We start from the raw sequence: 18,824 nt of genomic DNA, 5'->3' as shown, positions 1-18,824 counted from the left end.
TGTCCCCTGAGGCACAAAAATCACACTGCCCCTCCTGCTTTGAGAATGTTAGTCTTATCTGAGTGACCCCTCAATAGAGGTGGTCCTGGACGATTCAGTTCTCAGGAAGACAAGCAGTGGAGAGGTGAGTGGTATAACCAGAAGGAACATGGGGTATGGGGCAACCATGGCTTTGAATCTTGGCCCTGCCAATGACTAGCCATTGACTTCCCTACCCCTTCTTCATTCCCAGTCTTCTGTAACCAAAAAAACCAAAAACAAACCAAACAAAACAATCACACACCCACAAACATTATTTTCATAAATGACTTTTACTTCTTTATCATTTTTCTTGACAGTAATTCTTGGCAATGTGCATATAACATGAAGGCAAGCATACTTTCAGAAGTCATCAAAGATATGGTCCTATTGGCCTCATTTTCTTAAACCATTAAAATATTTTCATTTATAAAAATTAATCTAAATATAAATATTGACACTGAAGATCAAAATCACTTGATGACAAAATAATTCTTCTGGAACTATAACATATGCTTATGGATTTTAATAGTAAATTAAATCTTTGCACTTATTTGGCACAAGGAAACCTTATAAAAATTCAAATGCCATAGAGCAGGCTTCTTTTTTTTTGCAAGGCTTACACAGTACACATTTTTGTCAAGGAAAACTGAATATTTTAACACTGTAACACAACAGTAGTTGCTTTTCATGCCTCTTAAAGAAAACGCTCTATTTGGAACTCAGATCTTTTTTGTTGTGTTCTTAAATTGTGTATTTGTTTGCTTTTAACCACACCAACAGAACAAAAAGCCAAAGATTTACTTTATTTCAAAGGACTCATTTCTGTTGGATAACACATACACAGCATCAGCAAGGAATATTACTGGAAGATAGGTAGACCCCCATCAGGAATGGATCATAACACACATTTCAGCAGCAAGTCAGGTCTGGAAATGTGCACAGCAGCAAAAGAACATAGAAGTTGAAAACAACATAGAATGAGGCTTTGTCAGGCATTCAAATTATACTTAGCTTAACGGTCTGATTTTGGCAAATTAATCACTCTGGCCCTCAGTTTCCTCATCTGAAAAATGGGGATACCTACTGAATAGGGTTGCTATAAGGATTAGAATGATAAGTCTATTGCCTCCTTCAGAGCAGTCCCTTAATAAACATCAGTCACGCTATTCCCTTACTTCCCATCTTGTGCCTTCTTCCTCAGATTCAAAATATACAAGGAGAAAATTTTTAAAATGGTTGCTAATACTCAATTAATTGAGTGAAATTCCAATTCCATTTGCTTTTATAAACACACTCTAAATAGTCATGCGTTTGAGACCACACAAGGGGAGTTAGCTTCAACTCTTGCATCTGTTGAATTCAGAGTTTGTCCTTGCTTTATTCAGACATGCGAGTTTTCTCAGGCTATTCCTTAACCATTTTTATCTTTAGGGTCATCTTACTACTTCGGCTGAATATTTATTGGGAGGTAAATTTTGGAGTACAGCATTTTCTTGTGTGGTTGTACTCCGCAGTCATCCAGTTGCCTAAAACCTCATTTAGACGCAGTCATTGCTAAACCACATCTTACTGATTCTGGACAATGCACTAAAGTTAAGCCAATGGTGGGCTTTCTCAAGCCCCTCTCCCCTTCAGAGTGGGGAGATCCAGAGAGTCCAAGGAAGAGCCCTGAATTCTTGATGAGACATTGTTTCAGACAGACCTGGGCATGGCGTGGGTAAGTGAGAGCTTTCCGTCCTGTGGCTTCTGACTGTAAAGTGATGGGAGGAACTGGTGGTGTGGTGGGCGAGAAGCCAGCAGGAACGAGGTGGCTGGAGGGAGACTTTTGACAGGTGAGGGCTCCCCGAGTTAAACAGTCCCCAGTGCTCACTACAGGGGCGTTTCACTTTTCTCCTAAGCATTTGTAGGACAGACATGCCTATGAGAGAGTAATGAGAACTGATGACTTAAATGTTAATACGCTTCCCTCCACCGTCTCCTGACCCCAGCACTGTATTTTGGGACAAATTGTTGACATGTAATTCTAGTTGAATCAAAAGGGTAAAAAAAAAAAAAAAAAAAAAAAGAGGTCTTAAAGACAGTACACAGTAGCAAAGTGAACAGGGAAAGGATGCATCTTTTGAACGTGGAGCTCAGCTGTTGGAAGCCAGCGTCTTGGTTTTCTGTCTTGGATTCCCCTGGGAGCCTAAGGCAGAGCGTAGGCAAGACCTTGATGCTGAAGTCTGGGTCAGCTTTCCGGCTGAGGTATCAGGACAGCCCTGTGCAGGGGCGCGCTGTGGCCTCCCCAGGCCCTCTCCTCAGGTGGAAATCCGTACAGTAATTCGATGGCTGTTGGGTCAAGGCACTGTTGTGTACGGCCGGAGGCAGTGGGTCACTGGTAGAGAAGTGCCGTGGTGCTAATACATCACAGCGGACTCCAGGGTGGGCTCCTGCGGGGAGAAAGCGAGCAGGTGCAGTCAGCCCCTTGGTGAGAGCACAGACAGGCCATTAACAACAGCCGCTGCTTTTCTGTGTCGTTAAAGGTATTCATGCCCTTTGCCCAGTGAAATCGTTCACGGTACGCAGAGTGATGCATTTCTTACACGTACTTCTTAATCCATCTGAAATTCATTTTGGTATATGGAATAAGACAGAACTGATTCCCATTGGCTAATTTGCCAAGCACAGTTTGTCTTTTTTTTAAATTATCTATACCTTCTCTACTGGTTCCTGAGGCTTTAAAAAATCATGAAACAGATTTTCATATGTGTCTGTGTCTATTTCTGAGCTTTCTATTCTATTTCATTAACCATCAATTTCTTTAACAGTTTTTGATTTATTTTAAAATCTGGCAGGAAAACCATTTTAACTTTGCAAATTGCCCTTGTCTATTCTTTCATATTTATTCCTGTATGAACTTTAGGTCCAAGAAAACCTCACTAAGAATTTTATGAGAATTAAACTATAAATTAATTTGGAAAGAAACGAATTTTTTGTGGGATTTATTAATCATTATCTCAGTATTAAAGGTCTCGTTGCATTCCTGTAAAATTTATCTGGTAATTTATTATTTAAAGTACCCCTGCATTTAATTTGCTAATATTTTATTTAGCATGCCTCACCTTTCTGAAGAAGCGCTACTGGTGTGTGATTTGTATGTGTCTGTGCACGTGAGTGAGCATGGAGATGTGTACACACTTGCCAGCCTCATCAGGCTTTGGTTGTTGGGGTTTTAACAGTTTCAGAACATGTGAGATTATCTTGAGGATTGGGGTCACAGAGGGTAGTTTTATACTTTCTACCTGTGGGAATTTATTGAGGCTTTCTTTGTAGTTGGTATAAAATCAGTTTTTATAAATGGCCCATTGATGTTTGGAAAGAAAGTGAACTCTGTTAAGTATAAAGTTAGATATGTTTTTTAGAGATATTTCTTAATTAAAGCTTAGTAATTACACTATTCCAAATTATCTAATTTGTATGTATTTCTGGTGTACTGAGCTTCCAAGGGCTGATTAAGGGAATTTTAAAGTCATTAACCATGGCACATTAAATTGTGTTGTTTGCCAGTCCAAGAAAGGCTCGTGACTGCCTTTATTTTATCAATATCTAAAACATCCTCCCTCCCTGTTTCTTTCGTGTGCTTCCTGCATTGAATTCTACTTTGTTTGAAAGTAGCATTCCTGCCCTTTCTTTTTTGTTTCCGTTTATTTAGCAAATATTGTCTATCCTTTCATTTTTAACCTTTCTGTGTTATTTAAAGTTAATTTATTTAAAAAAACAATTTACTGAGGTGAAATTCACAAGCATAAAATTAACCATTTAAAAATGAACAATTCAGCAGCATTTAGTACATTCCCAATGTTACATAGCCACCAGCTCAGTCAAGTTTCAAAACATACCCTCACTCTACAGTAAAACCTCTTATCCTTACGCATTTCTTTCTATGCTCCCTCCTCAGAGCCCCTGGCAACCACTTATCTATGTTCTATCTCTATGGAAGGTAATTTATTTATTGTTTTATTTATTTTTTTAAATTTAAGAGAGGGGGACCTGGAGCTTTATTCTCCTTAAATTTTTTAAAAAAATTATATTGAAGTGGAGTTGATTTACAGTGTGGTATTAGTTTCAGGTGTAGAGCAAAGTGATTCAGGTCTGTATGCGAGCTTCGTGCTCAGCCGCTTCAGTCGTGTCTGACTCTGTGTGACCCTCTGGATTGCAGCTCGCCAAGCTTCTGTCCATGGGATTCTCCAGGCAAGAATATTGGAGCGGGTTGCCATGCTCTCCTCTAGCGGATCTTCCCGACCCAGGGACTGAACCCGAGTCATGTCTCCTGCATTGGCAGGTGGGTTCTTTACCACTTAGCATCATCTGGGCAGCCCAGGTGTATGTGTGTATATATATTTCAGATTCTTTTCCCTTATAGGTGGAGTACAGTTCCCTGTGCTATACAGTAGGTCCTTCTTGGTTGTCTATTTCGTATATACTAGTGTGTATATGTTGATCTCAAACTCCTAATTTATCCCTCTTCCCCACCCTTCAGCTTTCCCCTAAGGTAATTTATTTTTAACTGTCTTATTTATAACAGATTCCTTCCCTGGCCCTAGTGGTCTGCCCTTTTAGAGTAATAACGCATATTTTTAGGTCTTTGCAGTAATGGCCAGGAGCCAGGTAATTGGACTTTGGAAGGTCAGGGTAATGGTCTGTTGCCATATGGTGCCTAAGAGATGCAGTAACTTGTAATTCAGAAGAGCATGCCCTCCATTATGCCACATCCTGGTGTTTGTGCGCTCACGACACAGGGACAGTGGAGGGGGAGGAATGGGACGGGAGCAACAGGTGACGCATAAAAGGCAACCAAATAGGTCTGCCTGTGCTTCAGTCTTGTCACCAGCCATCTTCTGCCCCCTCAGCATTATCAGTATCCCTGCGGCAGTTCAACTGGATCTTTACTTCCCATGTAAGCAGCGTCAAGCATTTACAAAATTCTGAAGCACATGTTGGTGTTAGGGTAATAATCCCTTAGCCCTCTTACATGATCTCCAGGTTTATGCAAATTATCCATTATCCCTTTCTTTGACACATTTATGGGCAGCTGCTTTTTTTTTTTTTTTTTTTTTTTCAGAAAAACAAGTAATTAATGGTTAACAAGAAATTTAAGGAAGAGTGAACATGAACCAAAAACAGAATAAAAACTTGTATACCTCAATCAGACCTTACATTTTGTCTACATATTTTTATTTTATTTTTTTTAAATTTCTATTTCTATTATATTAAACCTGGTTCCTAAAAGGAGTTGGAGATAGAGCTGAGAGAATGTATCCACATACCCAGAAGTTTAGCAATATAAGGAACCCTGTCACTTGACCAACAGACCATGAAGGACGTTCTGACTGGGGATCTACAGAAAGAATGGCTGCAGACTGGAGGTGCCATCAATAGTGAAAGTAACTGGCATTAAGACAGAGATGACTTACTATCAAATCCTTAGGGGTGCTAGTCCTTTCTTTAGTCCCGTTTGTTGAGGAGTCTTGGAGAATGAAGTTGCGGTTAAATGTTTTAATGGTGGTTGTTGAAGACGCCTCAATTTTTTCAGCTAAAAGGAAACACACAGGCATAAGTATCATCTGGAAGCTGGACTGCTGGTTAAGGAAGAAAGAGCAGCTGTCCAGTTTACCCAGATTTTTGTTCTAGACTTGGCATCTCATTCTGGGTCCATAGGTCTGACTGTGGAAACGCTTTGTTCTATTTATTTATTTTGGGGTAGATCAAATAAACCAAGGCATCATCCATTGGTGGCTTTCTGGCAAAAAGGTAGCTTGGAGAGAATCCAATACAGTCTACTAACTTTTACTTGCAATTCTGAAATATAAAAGGCTCAAAAAAAATAAAAAGGCAAATCTTTATGACTTTGGAGTCAAAACTGCCTAATGGCAAAACCTGACGTAAGCTGACAAGTGGCCGTTTCAGGTCCTGGTCCCACCCGCACAGCATGAGCATTTTCATTCTTAGCTGCAGGGTTACTGATGTGTTTATCACCACGGGGAGGGGGCTGTCAGGAAGTACACAGCACACATACCACATTACCTTTCTAAGGTACGAATGATTCTGAAACACATATAGACCCAAGGGTTTCAAAATAAGAGCTCATGGATCTGCAGTATATTTTAATTGTTTAGGGCTCCGTGGAATACAAAGTAGGCATTCAGTAAACGTTTGTGGAACAATGAAGGGTGAAGCCAGAACTCAAACATGTATCCACTGCCTTTCTACTCTTACTTTGTAGGTCTAAACTTCTTGTTTGGCATCCTCACTCTGTGGCTTCTGAATCCAGGGAGATGGTTGAAAACGACCAGTAGATAAGGGTGATGGGACTGGCATTACTGGAATCCCTCTAAGTCGGGCCCTGAGTTAAATGCTTTCGGCGTGTGCTGACACCTCCCTGACGGTCACCGCCCCAGCCCACTCTGACAGCATTCTGCTGCAGCCACCACCACTCTATCTTAGCCCACGAGTGATGGGGCGGATCAGAAGTAACAGGGAGTTAATGTCCCTGCCCAAAATAACCTTCAAGCAAAGATGAGAGTTGAAAAACCTCATCTTCCTAATTCTTTGAGCAGGAAAGTGTGAGGTACGGTTAATACTGTCTCCCAGAAGTCCCCATCAGGGTTTAAGCATTATTTACACAAAGAAGCAAACTATTAATACTAATCAAAGTACACCATATTGGCTTAATTTCCTTCCCTGAATCATTTCTCTCTTCCCATATCCGTGTTTCTTGGAGTTATCTCCCATATCACATCCTTGTCCCAGGGTCTGCCTCTTGGAGGAATCCAAATCAAGACAGACTCTCCACAAGGGTAATTCTGGGTGAGAACACCCCATTAGATCTGGTCCTCAAACTCAGATCTCTGAGTTACTCTACGTGAATGAGTCAGGCTTGATTCTTGGGTGGCTCTGTGGTCTGATGTAAGCATACCTTTCACCGGTGGAGCAGGCAGTTTCCTCCTCTGCTGCCTCGATGTGTCTATGGTTTGTACCTGCAAACAGAACACAGGCATCAGTACACCTTTGTGAAGCCACAGGGGTTTTATTTTCTGCATTGTCCAGGTCATGCGGTATTCCAGCAGATGGAGCGAGGGACAAACTCACCTGGTTCCTTTGCTTCTGGTTTCGTTTTCTGGTGAGGCGCCCACAGGGTGCTATGTTCAACCCTGCATTGGTTAGGGCTGAAATCCGGCTCTCAATATCAGAAATCTTAGTGCAACAGAAAGACAGAATCAGTAAGCACAAAGTCCAGGAGGAGAGAATATTTATTAACAGTGTTATGAACCTATGGAAAACAAATCTGCTTTGATATATGCTCATTCATTCATTCATTCAGCTTCCACCAGGCACATCTCCACTTGGTACTGTAGTGAAGAAAATAAGCCACGGGTCCCTCTTTGTAAATTTAATTTTCCAGTTGTTAGCTCTCGAGCATGTCACCCCTGTCAGAGGTCCCTGAGGGATAAATGGAAGCCTGGGGCATGGTGGGAACCCTGGTCCAGGGCCACTGGGCTCAGCATAGGGGTGGGGGTGGGGTCAAGGAAGGCTTCCCTGGGAGGCAACATGCTGTGAGTTTTGAAAGGCAAGTAGGAGCTGGAGATCCGCCTTCCTTCTTCCATGACTCTGAGAGTCCAAAATCACACCACCAGGTCTTAGGTGGGAGGCCCAGCAGCATCTGGTTCAAGTCCGTTTCCTCTATGAAGAGGCCAAGTGGCTTTGAGAAACTCCCTCCAGTCTCTGGGCATCGGTTTCCTTCACTATAACATCGGAAGGTCAGAAGGAGCTCAGATTTCTTCTCCAGCAATGTCTTAAGGTAGATACGGAGAACAGGTGTCCACTCAGTGCCATGAAAGAATCCCTGTCCGTCCATGTCCCCAAGGGTGAAGAAGACACGGTCCCTGCTCTTAGAAAAGGGTATCACTATGTGCCATCACCATGCTGAGCACTTTAAATATGTGAACTCACTCATGCTTCGGTCACAATCCTGTGATGCAGGCACCGTCCTCTTGGTTTTACAGACGAGGAAACTGTGGCTCAGAGGGATGAATGACGCACTGAACATCTCACAGCAGAGCTCAGAATTAATGCCAGTGCTCATGCCTTCACCATGCTGTCCCATCCTCGGGGGCCTTGCCAAGACCTGGCATGAGGAACCCTGGAGGAGGCAGGAGGAGGCCGGCGGAGCTGAGGGAGGAGGCTGGGGCCACAGCCATTTCACTGTGATGATGCAGCCTGAGTGTGCTGGGGCATCAGACTGGAGACCTGAAAGCGGGCCCAGCCCAGCGTGTATGCCCTCCACCCCGACGTCTTCACTGCCTTCCCTGTGTCAGTTGCTCAGTCATGTCCGACTCTTTGTGACCCCATGGACTGTACCCCGCCAGGCTCCTCTGTCCGTAGAATTCTCTAGGCAAGAGTACTGGAGCAATAGCTAGGACATGGAAGTAACCTAGAGGTCCATCAGCAGACGAATGGATAAGGAAGTTGTGGTACATATACACAATGGAATGCTACTCAGCTATAAAAAAGAATGCATTTGAGTCAGTTCTAATGAGGTGGATGAAACTGGAGCCTATTATACAGAGTGAAGTAGGTCAGAAAGAGAAACACCAATACAGTATATTAACACATATATATGGAATTTAGAAAGACAGTAACGATGATTCTATATGCAAGGCAGCAAAAGAGACAGAGAATGTAAAGAACAGACTTTTGGACTCTGTGGGAGAAGGTGAGGGTTGGATGATTTGAGAGAATAGCATTGAAACATGTATATTACCATCTGTGAAATAGATGACCAGTGCAAGTTGGATGCATGAAGCAGGGCACTCAAAGCTGGTGCTCTGGGACAAGCCTGAGGGATGGGGTGGGGAGGGAGGGACGGGGGTTCAGGACGCTGGGACACATGTGCACCCATGGCTGATTCATGTCGATGTGTGGCAGAAACCACCACAATACTGTTAAGTAATTATTCTCCAATTAAAATAAATTAATTAAGAAAAAAAGAATACTGGAGTGGGTACTGAAGTAGGTACTGAAGATCTCCAGGGGATCTTCCCGACCCAGGGATTGAACCTGGGTCTCTTGCATTGCAAGGAGATTCTACCATATGAGCCACCTGGAAAGCCCATTGCCTCTCCTGTCCCTAAGCTATTTTGTGCTGCGCAAGACAAATTCTAATTCCACTGTCATTTACTGAGGGCTTCTTTGGATGAAGCCCATGGGGACAGCTGTTCTAGGAAATGCAGAGAGAAGGTCTGAAAGGGCAGCAAACATGGGAGGTGCTTCCCCTATCCTGGCAGTCTTTCTCAGAGAAGGAGGAGGAGGCAGGTAAAGGCCAGGACTGTGCAGCTGGTGAAAGAACTCTAGTGAAGCTGCCCAGCAAGCCAGTCCCCAACAGGGGCCACTGTGCAGTCCTTGTCCCTCCCTGCCCCCCAGATGCCTTCCTATTCTGATTCCTCAAATTTCACACCGAGGAGGGCATTCCCTTGGTTTAGAGACCAACAGAGCCTCTTGATGAAAGTGAAAGAGGAGAGTGAAAAAGTTGGCTTAAAGCTCAGCATTCAGAAAACTAAGATCATGGCATCTGGTCCCATCACTTCATGGCAAATAGATGGGGAAACAGTGGAAACAATGGCTAACTTTATTTCTGGGGACTCCAAAATCACTGCAGATGGTGATTGCAGCCATGAAATTAAAAGACACTTACTCCTTGGGAGGAAAGTATGACCAACCTAGACAGCATACTAAAAAGCAGAGACATTACTTTGCCAACAAAGGTCCGTCTAGTCAAGGCTATGGTTTTTCCAGTGGTCATGTATGGATGTGAGAGTTGGACTATAAAGAAAGCTGAGCACTGAAGAATTCATGCTTTTGAACCGTGGTGTTGGAGAAGACTCTTAAGAGTCCCTTGGACTGCAAGGAGATCCAACCAGTCCATCCTAAAGGAGATCAGTCCTGGAAGGACTTGTTCATTGGAAGGACTGATGTTGAGGCTGAAACTCCAATACTTTGGCCACCTGATGCGAAGAGCTGACTCGTTTGAAAAGACCCTGATGCTGGGAAAGATTGAGGCAGGAGGAGAAGGGGATGACAGAGGATGAGATGGTTGGATGGCATCACCAACTCGATGGACATGGGTTTGGATAGACTCCGGGAGTTGGTGATGGACAGGGAGGCCTGGTGTGCTGCGGTTCATGGGGTCACAAAGAGTCCGACACGAATGAGTGACTGAACTGAACTGAGATTGCTCTTATCAGTCATTAGCAACTGGTGTGAGTGAGACGCCCACATTCTCTCCTGGAAACAGTTTTGATGGAGGGATTTGCTCAGAGGGCTCTGCTCAGAGGGCTCCTCCCCTTGAAGACAGCAAGCTGCTGATCTCCTGATTTGCTGACTGCCAGGCTCTGGAATAAGAAGGGTTAATTTTTCCTGCTTTAGAAAACGGGAAAAGGATGAAGAAAGAAGAAAGGAGATTGCTTAGGGTTGGTTTTGCCTGCATTTTATCTATCTGCCTATCTATCTATCATTTTCTGTCTTATTGTGTTCCATTAATTCCTAAGACCGAATATCCAGGGACCCTTACCCTCACTCTTAATAGAAGGGGGTGACCAGTTCAGTTCTGAGTTTTCTGGGAGCCAAAGCAAAAAGATCAGTGTAGGACTCCGTGTTCACAGATAAAAACCAAGTATTTAGCAGAACAGCTTTTCCTGATATTAAGAGTTAAAGAGAGACTTTTCCCAGGAATGCTCACAGAAGTGACCCTGCAGGACACAGTGGACAGCTGTTCTTAGCACGCTGCCCCGTGGACTGTCCTGCAGTCTCCTTGAGCACCGGGCAAGCCTGTCCCAAAGGTAAACTCCAAGGTGAAAGCGTCCCTGGAATCTAACCTAATCTAAGAACATAATTCAGCACATCTACCCTCCAGGCGGACCCTCCTACCATCCCGCAGGGCACCCTCTGTGACCTCTCCTGTGAGACTCTGCTCTGGACAAGGACAGACAACAAGGAATGAGACATCCTTCTCTGGCAGGAACTGCAGGACAAGGAGAGTCTCCAAATAGAGGTTCCCACATTGAGAAGACTCGTAAAGATGGTGGCAGGGCTGACAACCTCCTATGCAAATAAAGACTCTTATGCAAGCGGATATACCTGAGGGCAGGACCAGCACATTTTTTTTTCAGGAAACCACACAGCACAGACTGGTAAAGAACGTGGACTGTGAGGTTGGAAGGACTTGGCTTAAATTCCTGGCTTCATCACTTTCTAGCATTTGAGTTCAGTTTAACCATTCTGAGCCTCATTTTCTCCAGGTATAAAAAGGGGAAAATAATACCCATCCAGTGGGGTTGCTGAGAGAATTATATACAATAATGAATTCAAAGGTTAAACCCAACTCCTGGCCCAAAGTAAGCTCACTGGTGACATTACTGATGACGTTACTGTAATATTTAACAAAAAATAATTAATAGGCACATTTAAGGGGCTTCCCTGGTGGCTCAGTGGTAAAGAATCTGCCTGCCAATGCAGGAGATGCGGGTTTGATCCCTGGGTTGGAAAGATCCCCTGGAGAAGGAAATAGCAACCCACTCCAGTATTCTTGCCTGGAAAGCCCCACGGACAGAGGAGCCGGGCAGGCTATAATCCGTGGGGTCGTAAAGAGTTGGACACAACTGAGCTACTAAACAACAACAAGGCACATTCAAACACATGGAAAATAGATATTTTGGATGCCAGGATTTTCTGCCATAGAATATGGCTCCAGTAATTTAAGCCTAGAAAAAATTGGAAGCACAAATAACTAATTATCCAATAAAACCCTCCCAGTCATCCATAAACAATATTACTTCCTGCCAAGCCATTTGAGAAATATTTGCTGCAAAATACACCCCCAGAAAACAAATGATTTGATTCTATTTTATACGATACTGACTATAAATTGATTAAATGTTGAGGGGCTTTTGTGGGAAATGATTTTTATTTGAGGACAGTTGCTCTTCAGCCATGCTTGCTGGTAATAAACTGTCAACAGGGTCATATGTGATAAGCCCATTCCCAGGCCATTCCTAGCACAGAACTGGTGCCCTCCCATTCTCGAGAGTGCTTAATGGTATCAGTAGTTGTTGTGATTTTTGACTCTTTAAAATAGAAATATTTATTTAAAAATAATTATCACCTAACACTGTCATCTTCTCTGTCCAGAGATGGTTTCTACTGGTGCCCATTCTCCAAAGGATGCAAGTTTTGAGATGCAGGGTCTACAGAAATACCAGTGAACCAGGGATCTACACTCAGCTTATGCTGTGGGGACCAGCATGTTTCGTGGATCCCTGAATATGCACATGTCCACAGACCCCAGTCTGGGAATCAGTTACTTAGTCCACAGTCGATTCTGATCCAGAATCAGAGGTTAAGAGGTTATCCATGAAAACTGCAAACAAGCATCTTCAGAAAGTTACAGATAATATAGTAATTAGTTCTAAAACAGCCACATTGAAAATCATGCAAAGTACTGGTCTAAGAATTCTACACTTCATTTTTCATTCATTTATTCCTCTCAGTGTTATTGGGCCCCAAACCCGTGTCAGGTGTTACATTAGGCACTGGACTTATGGTGTTAAGCTAGACAGCTAGAGTCCTGTTCTCAAGAAACTTTCAGTCTATCATGGGGAACACTGGCATTAAATAGGTAATCAACAGCATGATAAAGGTTAGGGAGGTTGGTCTTGGGGTGGAGTGGGAGCCTCTATAGCAAGGGTCAGAGAACTTGTCAAAGAGGAAGATGGCGTAGGTTTGGAAGACATATATTATTAAGGCTGTAATTGGGGGAGAGGAGGGCTGCCCTTTTATTTTTTATTTTTTTTAGTTCTACCACTTTATTGCTACCAACCCATCTCCCTCCACCCTCGTGCACACATGCTCAGTCATGTAATCCCATGGACTGCAGCCCGCCAGGCTCTTCTGTCCATTGACTTTTCCAGGCAAGAATACTGGAGTGGGTTGCCATTTCCTTCTCCAGGGAAGGCTGCACTTTAGAAAGGAGGATTTGTTGGCATCCTGGGAGGACCATGTCCATGAAGTCTGCTGGAGATGGCAGGAACAGACAGACACAAAGGCTTAGAGACGACTCTTGTGGGAGATGAGGTACCCCCTCTTTTGGGGCAGAGAGAAGAGTTCTTACCTGGATCTCAGCGTGGTGGACCTGGGCTGCTGCCGTGGCCACCTGGTCCTCCAGATCTGCCAGTTCGGTCTCATCTGTGCCACTGTGGATGCATCGGGCGGCGTCCTCTAGCTCACTCAGCTGGCCTTCGAGTCCGTACACGGTGCCTGCCGCCAGGTACACCTGCAGAGGAGGCATGGCCTTTGAGCTCAGGTCTGTGGACCCGGGACTGGTGGGGCCCTTTCAGGGGATGCTATAATTCAGGGGAGTGAGAAAGAATTAGACTCGACATTGGGAAAAAGAGACAGGGAATCCCGCATTTATAAACATTCTTTACACTCAAGTGGTGACATAAGGTCTTGCCACCCCCTCACTGTCAGCCACACACCCTCTTCCCCCAACCTTTCCTGCAAGAAAATATAGTTTGCAAACTCTAAAAATATGATAACATAGTATTAAAATACATGAGATAAGCTACATAAATGGTGAATTTGTCCAGCAACTATAACAACCATAGTATCAAGACAGAGGAAACAAAGAGAAAAACTCATGACGTAGTTTTTCCAATAAAAATTTTAGTTGGCATTTAGTAATTGGGAGAAATTCAGAGAACATGAAAGAGGTGAAATTAATATAAAACAATTACAAATTTTGAGTGAATTATCTCTGAACAGGTACTATTAGCTTTCTTGAATCAGGTTAAGGGAATGAAAAGGAATCTGAAATTTGTAATACTTTATTTCTGAGAAAATAGTATGATGTTGAGAAGCATGTAAAATCTGTTTAATGTAAGACAGCTAGTAAAGAATCTGCCTGCAATGCCAGAGACCTGGGTTTGATCTCTGGGTTGGGACGATCCCCTGGAGAAGGGAAAGGCTGCCCATTCCAGTACTCTGGCCTGGAGAATTCCATGGATTTTATAGTCCATGGGGTCACAAAGGGTCAAACACGACTGAGTGACTTCCACTTTCACTTTCACTGAAAATTAAAAAGAAAATAAGATAGAAGTAATTTGAGGGAAAATTAAAAGAAAAATTACCTTGGCTTATGAGTTTATAATGTGATTCTCATAAAAGTGGGCAAACAAGGAAATTCCTGGTGGTCCAGTGGTTAGGACTCCAACCTTCCATTGCAGGGGGCACGGGCTTGATTCCAGGCCAGGGATCTAAGATCCTGAAGCCTGCATACCATGTGGAGAGGTCAAAAAACAAAAACGTGGGCAAACAGAAAGTAAATCTTTCTGGAATAATTGAGGCCGTTGGAATAATTCAGGCCGAGGGATGTCAGACAGGGTGAATAAAACAAATGCTCCTTCAGCCTAATTAACAATGGGATGAAACACAGGAACCAGATGTATCTAGAGAAGGTAATTAATTAAAGAGAGATTCATGAGGTTTAATCAATGTATATAAAGCTCTAAACATGTAATCACAATCATTTTGAGTTTATCTGAATGATATGCACTGCCCCTTCTTTAACAGTTCTTTTAACTTGAGGTAAAAATATAACAGTTATATTTGCAAGAGCCGTGCACATAGATCACTTGCAGCGAGTGATGCTGAGTGTTGACGAGGAGGGCAAAGGCCCCTGAGATACTCCAACTCGGTCAATTCCTTGGCATGATGCATACATCTGCGTGAAAACTGGCAATTTTACAAAACTTTCCAGTGTGGAACAAAAGCAAGTGCAGGTGTGATGAAAGCAAATTCGATTGTGCATCACCAGATACAACTAGCTGGGCTGTGGGAGCTTCCAGCAGTGACTGCCACGTCTGGCATCACTTCGGGTGATTCATCGGTCACACAGGGTTCATGCGTCGAATGTCTGCTGGCCATCGCCCTATTTCAGTTTGCCCTTAGTGTTATATTTCTTTATCACATGCAAGTATTAGAGAACTTCTTTTTCTAAAAGATCTTCACAGTTTAATACAGCCATATGTTCTTTATCTTCAAAATAAGAAAAACTTTTATTTTTGTCCGATGAAGAAAATGATGGCTACTTCAAAGCTATTTGAGGGGAGAAAAAGCTGTGAGGTTGAAAAATTATCTTCAGAGAGGGAGAAAAATTAAAGACAGAGAGAGAGGAAAGAAGAAGTAGGAGAAGAGGAAGAGGAGGAGGAGGGAGGGGGAGAGAGGAGAAAGATCAGAGAGATGGCCATGACAGTTTGAGTTTGGATATTATATTTTTGGTACCCACACCCAAAATGGTGAATTTATTTTGATATGATCATTTAAAACATAAACAGAGCTTTGCACAATGAACCAAAATTTGTAATTATGATTTAAATAAAATGAATAATTTAAGTGTGTCAGTGGTTAAATGTGACTTGACATGAGGTCTCATAACCTTGATATTTCCAGGAACATGGAAAACTAAATGTCATCATACCCTATGGCCATATCAACTTAATAGCATCTTGTTGTTCTCTTGCCAACATAGTCATCCACCAACATTCCTTATTTTCTCTGCCAAGACAAAGCAGTATGAAATCGCTGCAAGTCCTTAGCAAGGCCAGAATGTTCATCTTTAATCTGTGTCCCCTGAAAGCCTGCTTTCCCGGCACTAGTGTGGTGGGCGGCGGTTCAGAGGTTTGGCACTGACACCCATTCCTCAGGAACTTACAGGCAAGGGGGTGGCGCCTGAAGGATTAGAGGAGGGCGACGATGGTGGTGACGCTGACGATGATCATGACAGGTATTTATCGAGCCAGAGGGCTGGTGCCAGAGTTCATGCCTTTACCCACCCTGCCCTGTGACGGTGTGCTCAGTCATGTCCAGCTCTTTGGGACCCCATGAGCTGGAACCCACCAGGCTCCTCTGTCCTTGGGATTTCCCAGGCAAGGATACTGGAGTGGGTTGCCAATTCCCCCTCTAGGGGATCTTCCTAACCCAGGGATCGATCCCCCGTTTCCCACATCTCCTGCATTGCAGGTGGATTCTCTACTACTCTGCCACCAGGGAAGTCCAATCTATGATTACCATGATACTTAATCTCAATTGGAATGTTATAACAATTTACATTTCAAACTTTGGCATAAAGGTACTAGAGTTACTGTGGTTATAGATGGACATGATACTGGCTCTGTGGCAGGCTGAAATAACAAAAGTTAACATGCTATATAATGAAAATGTTATTCTAGTCTTAAAAATAACCCATTTGAAAACTGTTAACTTGGTATTGCTTGCTTAATTACGGTGAACTTTTGGCAAGAAATATGATTACCACATCTGAGTAATCTATGTCCCCTCCAAATTCTAGTCACTGGTGCCTGTGTCCCGACTGACTGGCTCCTGGTTCAACAAGCCTTTCTTAAACAGTTCAATGGATGAGAATAAGTGTTTCATTAAGGAAGGACATTATGGTCAAAGCCCCTAGGATACAGAACATTAAACAGATTTCTTATTGTAGAACTTCTCAGAGACTTTAATGTGCTAACATGTATCTCAATTTTCCTAGTAAGAGTTTATGGGTTTCTCAAGCCTGTTTGATCTTAGAGCATCTTGTTGGACTTGACTTCCTTGAAATACACTTTAGGGGACTAAGGTTAGACAGTAACAGATAGTATTTCTTTTCTTGTTCTCTGAGAGCAGAGAGCTATGATCACTTCCAGAAGTTCTACCTCACCTGTGCTGTGGGGGCTGTTTAAGGGCTTTGAGAAGGAAGATCAACCTCCTCTGCCTGGTCTTGGATTGTGCGGCAGAGGTGGGTGCCCCCATGGCTGTCCCACTGTGCCTGCTACCACTAATTGCATCCTACAGAGTATTTGGTTTTGGTGAAAGTTTTAGGGCAGAAGTAAAAAACTAAGATCATGACACCCAGTCCCATCATTTCATGGCAAATAGATGGGGAAACAGTGGAAACAGTGACAGACTATTTTCTTGGAGTCCAAAATCACTGCAGATGGTGACTGCAGCCATGGGATTAAAAGATGGTTGCTCCTTGGAAGAAAAGCTATGGCCAACCTAGACAGCATATTAAAAAGCAGAGACATTACTTTGCCGACAAAGGTCCATCTAGTCAAAGCTATGGTTTTTCCAGTAGTCATGTATGGATGAGTGGACTACAAAGAAAGCTGAGTGGCAAAGAATTGATGCTTTTGAACTGTGGTGTTGGAGAAGACTCTTGAGAGTCCTTTGGACAGCCAGGAGATCAAGCCAGTCAACCCTAAAGGAAATCAACCCTGAATAGTCACTGGAAGGACTGAGGCTGAAGCTAAAGCTCCAACAGTTTGGCCATCTAATGCGAAGAACTGACTTCATTGGAAAAGACCCTGATTATGGGAAAAATTAAAGGCAGGAGGAGAAGGGGACAACAGAAGATGAGATGGTTGGATGGCATCACCGACTCAATGGACGTGAGTTTGAGCAAGCTCCGGGAGTTGCTGATGGACAAGGAAGCCTGGCTTGCTGCAGTCCATGGGGTCACAAAGAGTCCGACATGACTGAGCAACTGGACTGAACTGAAAAGGAAGTTGAGACTGTTCCTCCACTGGGTCTGTGGCTGGGAATTATGGGGTACCCCAGGTGGTCTCTGTCAGAGGAAGATCTTTAGATAGGGGTGTAGTGGTGAGGGAGCCCACTCATCCTGCCCCTTCACAACCCTGCATAATCCCACAAGGTGGCCATGGTGGGTTCCCCCATTTACACCACAGGTTTGAGAATGGTCAAGCTGGTTATTCTCTGTTGATCCCTAGATCCATTTTCCATTCTTCTCTGCTCTGTTCTGTTCTCTGTGAGGCTGACCTATACAGACTTTACCATCAAGGATCCCTCGCTGGCAGGGATGGGTTTAGCCAATGAGAAGATCAAAGGCAGGAGGAGAAAGAAGTTGGAGCCTCCCCCCATCCCCTTTCCTTCCTGGATTCCGTGGCAACAGCTTCCACTAGGGGATGCTCTTCCAGGCTCCAGCTCTCCCCTGGGCTATAATGGCCTGGGGGCGGTGGCTACTTCCTCCTACTGCTACTCTCTGGGCACTGCAGCATCCCTTAACCTTACCCAGACCTGAGTCAATACTCACTCCTGAAACTCCTCTCCCAGCCAGACCCCTAAAGGTACAGTAGGACCCTGTGCTTCAGAGGTCCCCAGGCGTTCAGTCTGAGAAACTCAGTCTCCACTGTGTGTGTGCAGGGAAGGCTGGCATTGGTCTGAGGTTCCTGCCACCTTTAGGTGAGACAGAGCTGACTTTACAGCCAGGCAGCAGGTTAGAAGTGTCAAAGTTAAGAGACTAAGGAAATTCTAAAATCCCTATTTGTTGTTCAGTAGTGTCCAACTCTTTGTGACTTCATAGACTGAAGCATGCCAGGCTCCCCTGCCTTTCACTATCTCCTGGAGTTTGCTCAGATTCATGTCTGTTGAGTTGGCAATGATATCTAACCATGTCATCCTTTGCCACCCCCGTCTCCTTTTGCCTTCAGTCTTTCCCAGCATCAGGGTCTTTTCCAATAAGCCCATGCCCCTCTCCCCTCAATTAAGTGGATTAACAAGGCAGTTCATGGAAACAGGAGATTTGACATGTGGATGTGACATATTTCATTTTATGTAGCTCTGAAATCTTCATAAGTCTACATAAAGGTGGACATTCTCTTGAAAATCTTCTCTTTATCTCAGAGTCTTGGTCTGCAGAA

General features: G+C 43.7%; 1 protein-coding gene across 1 annotated transcript in view; it reads right to left on the bottom strand.

Annotated features, from left to right (window-relative positions):
• Positions 1–292: 292 nt before the first annotated feature.
• The window catches only part of MYRIP (myosin VIIA and Rab interacting protein), a 216,081-nt gene continuing 197,549 nt past the window's right edge, over positions 293–18,824 (bottom strand). Inside the window, exons 13-17 of the mRNA XM_061127836.1 lie at positions 13,223–13,384; positions 7,150–7,254; positions 6,977–7,037; positions 5,475–5,593; positions 293–2,450 (exon numbers count right to left, since the gene is read on the bottom strand). Coding sequence (XP_060983819.1) covers positions 2,418–2,450; positions 5,475–5,593; positions 6,977–7,037; positions 7,150–7,254; positions 13,223–13,384 — 480 coding nt within the window. The 3' untranslated portion in view covers positions 293–2,417. The remainder of the gene's footprint in view (positions 2,451–5,474; positions 5,594–6,976; positions 7,038–7,149; positions 7,255–13,222; positions 13,385–18,824) is intronic.

Source organism: Dama dama, chromosome 24 (assembly GCF_033118175.1).
Source record: "Dama dama isolate Ldn47 chromosome 24, ASM3311817v1, whole genome shotgun sequence".
NCBI lineage: Eukaryota > Metazoa > Chordata > Mammalia > Artiodactyla > Cervidae > Dama > Dama dama.
The sequence above is the reverse complement of the archived record's forward strand: the minus strand, read 5'-3'. Positions and strand labels throughout refer to the sequence as shown.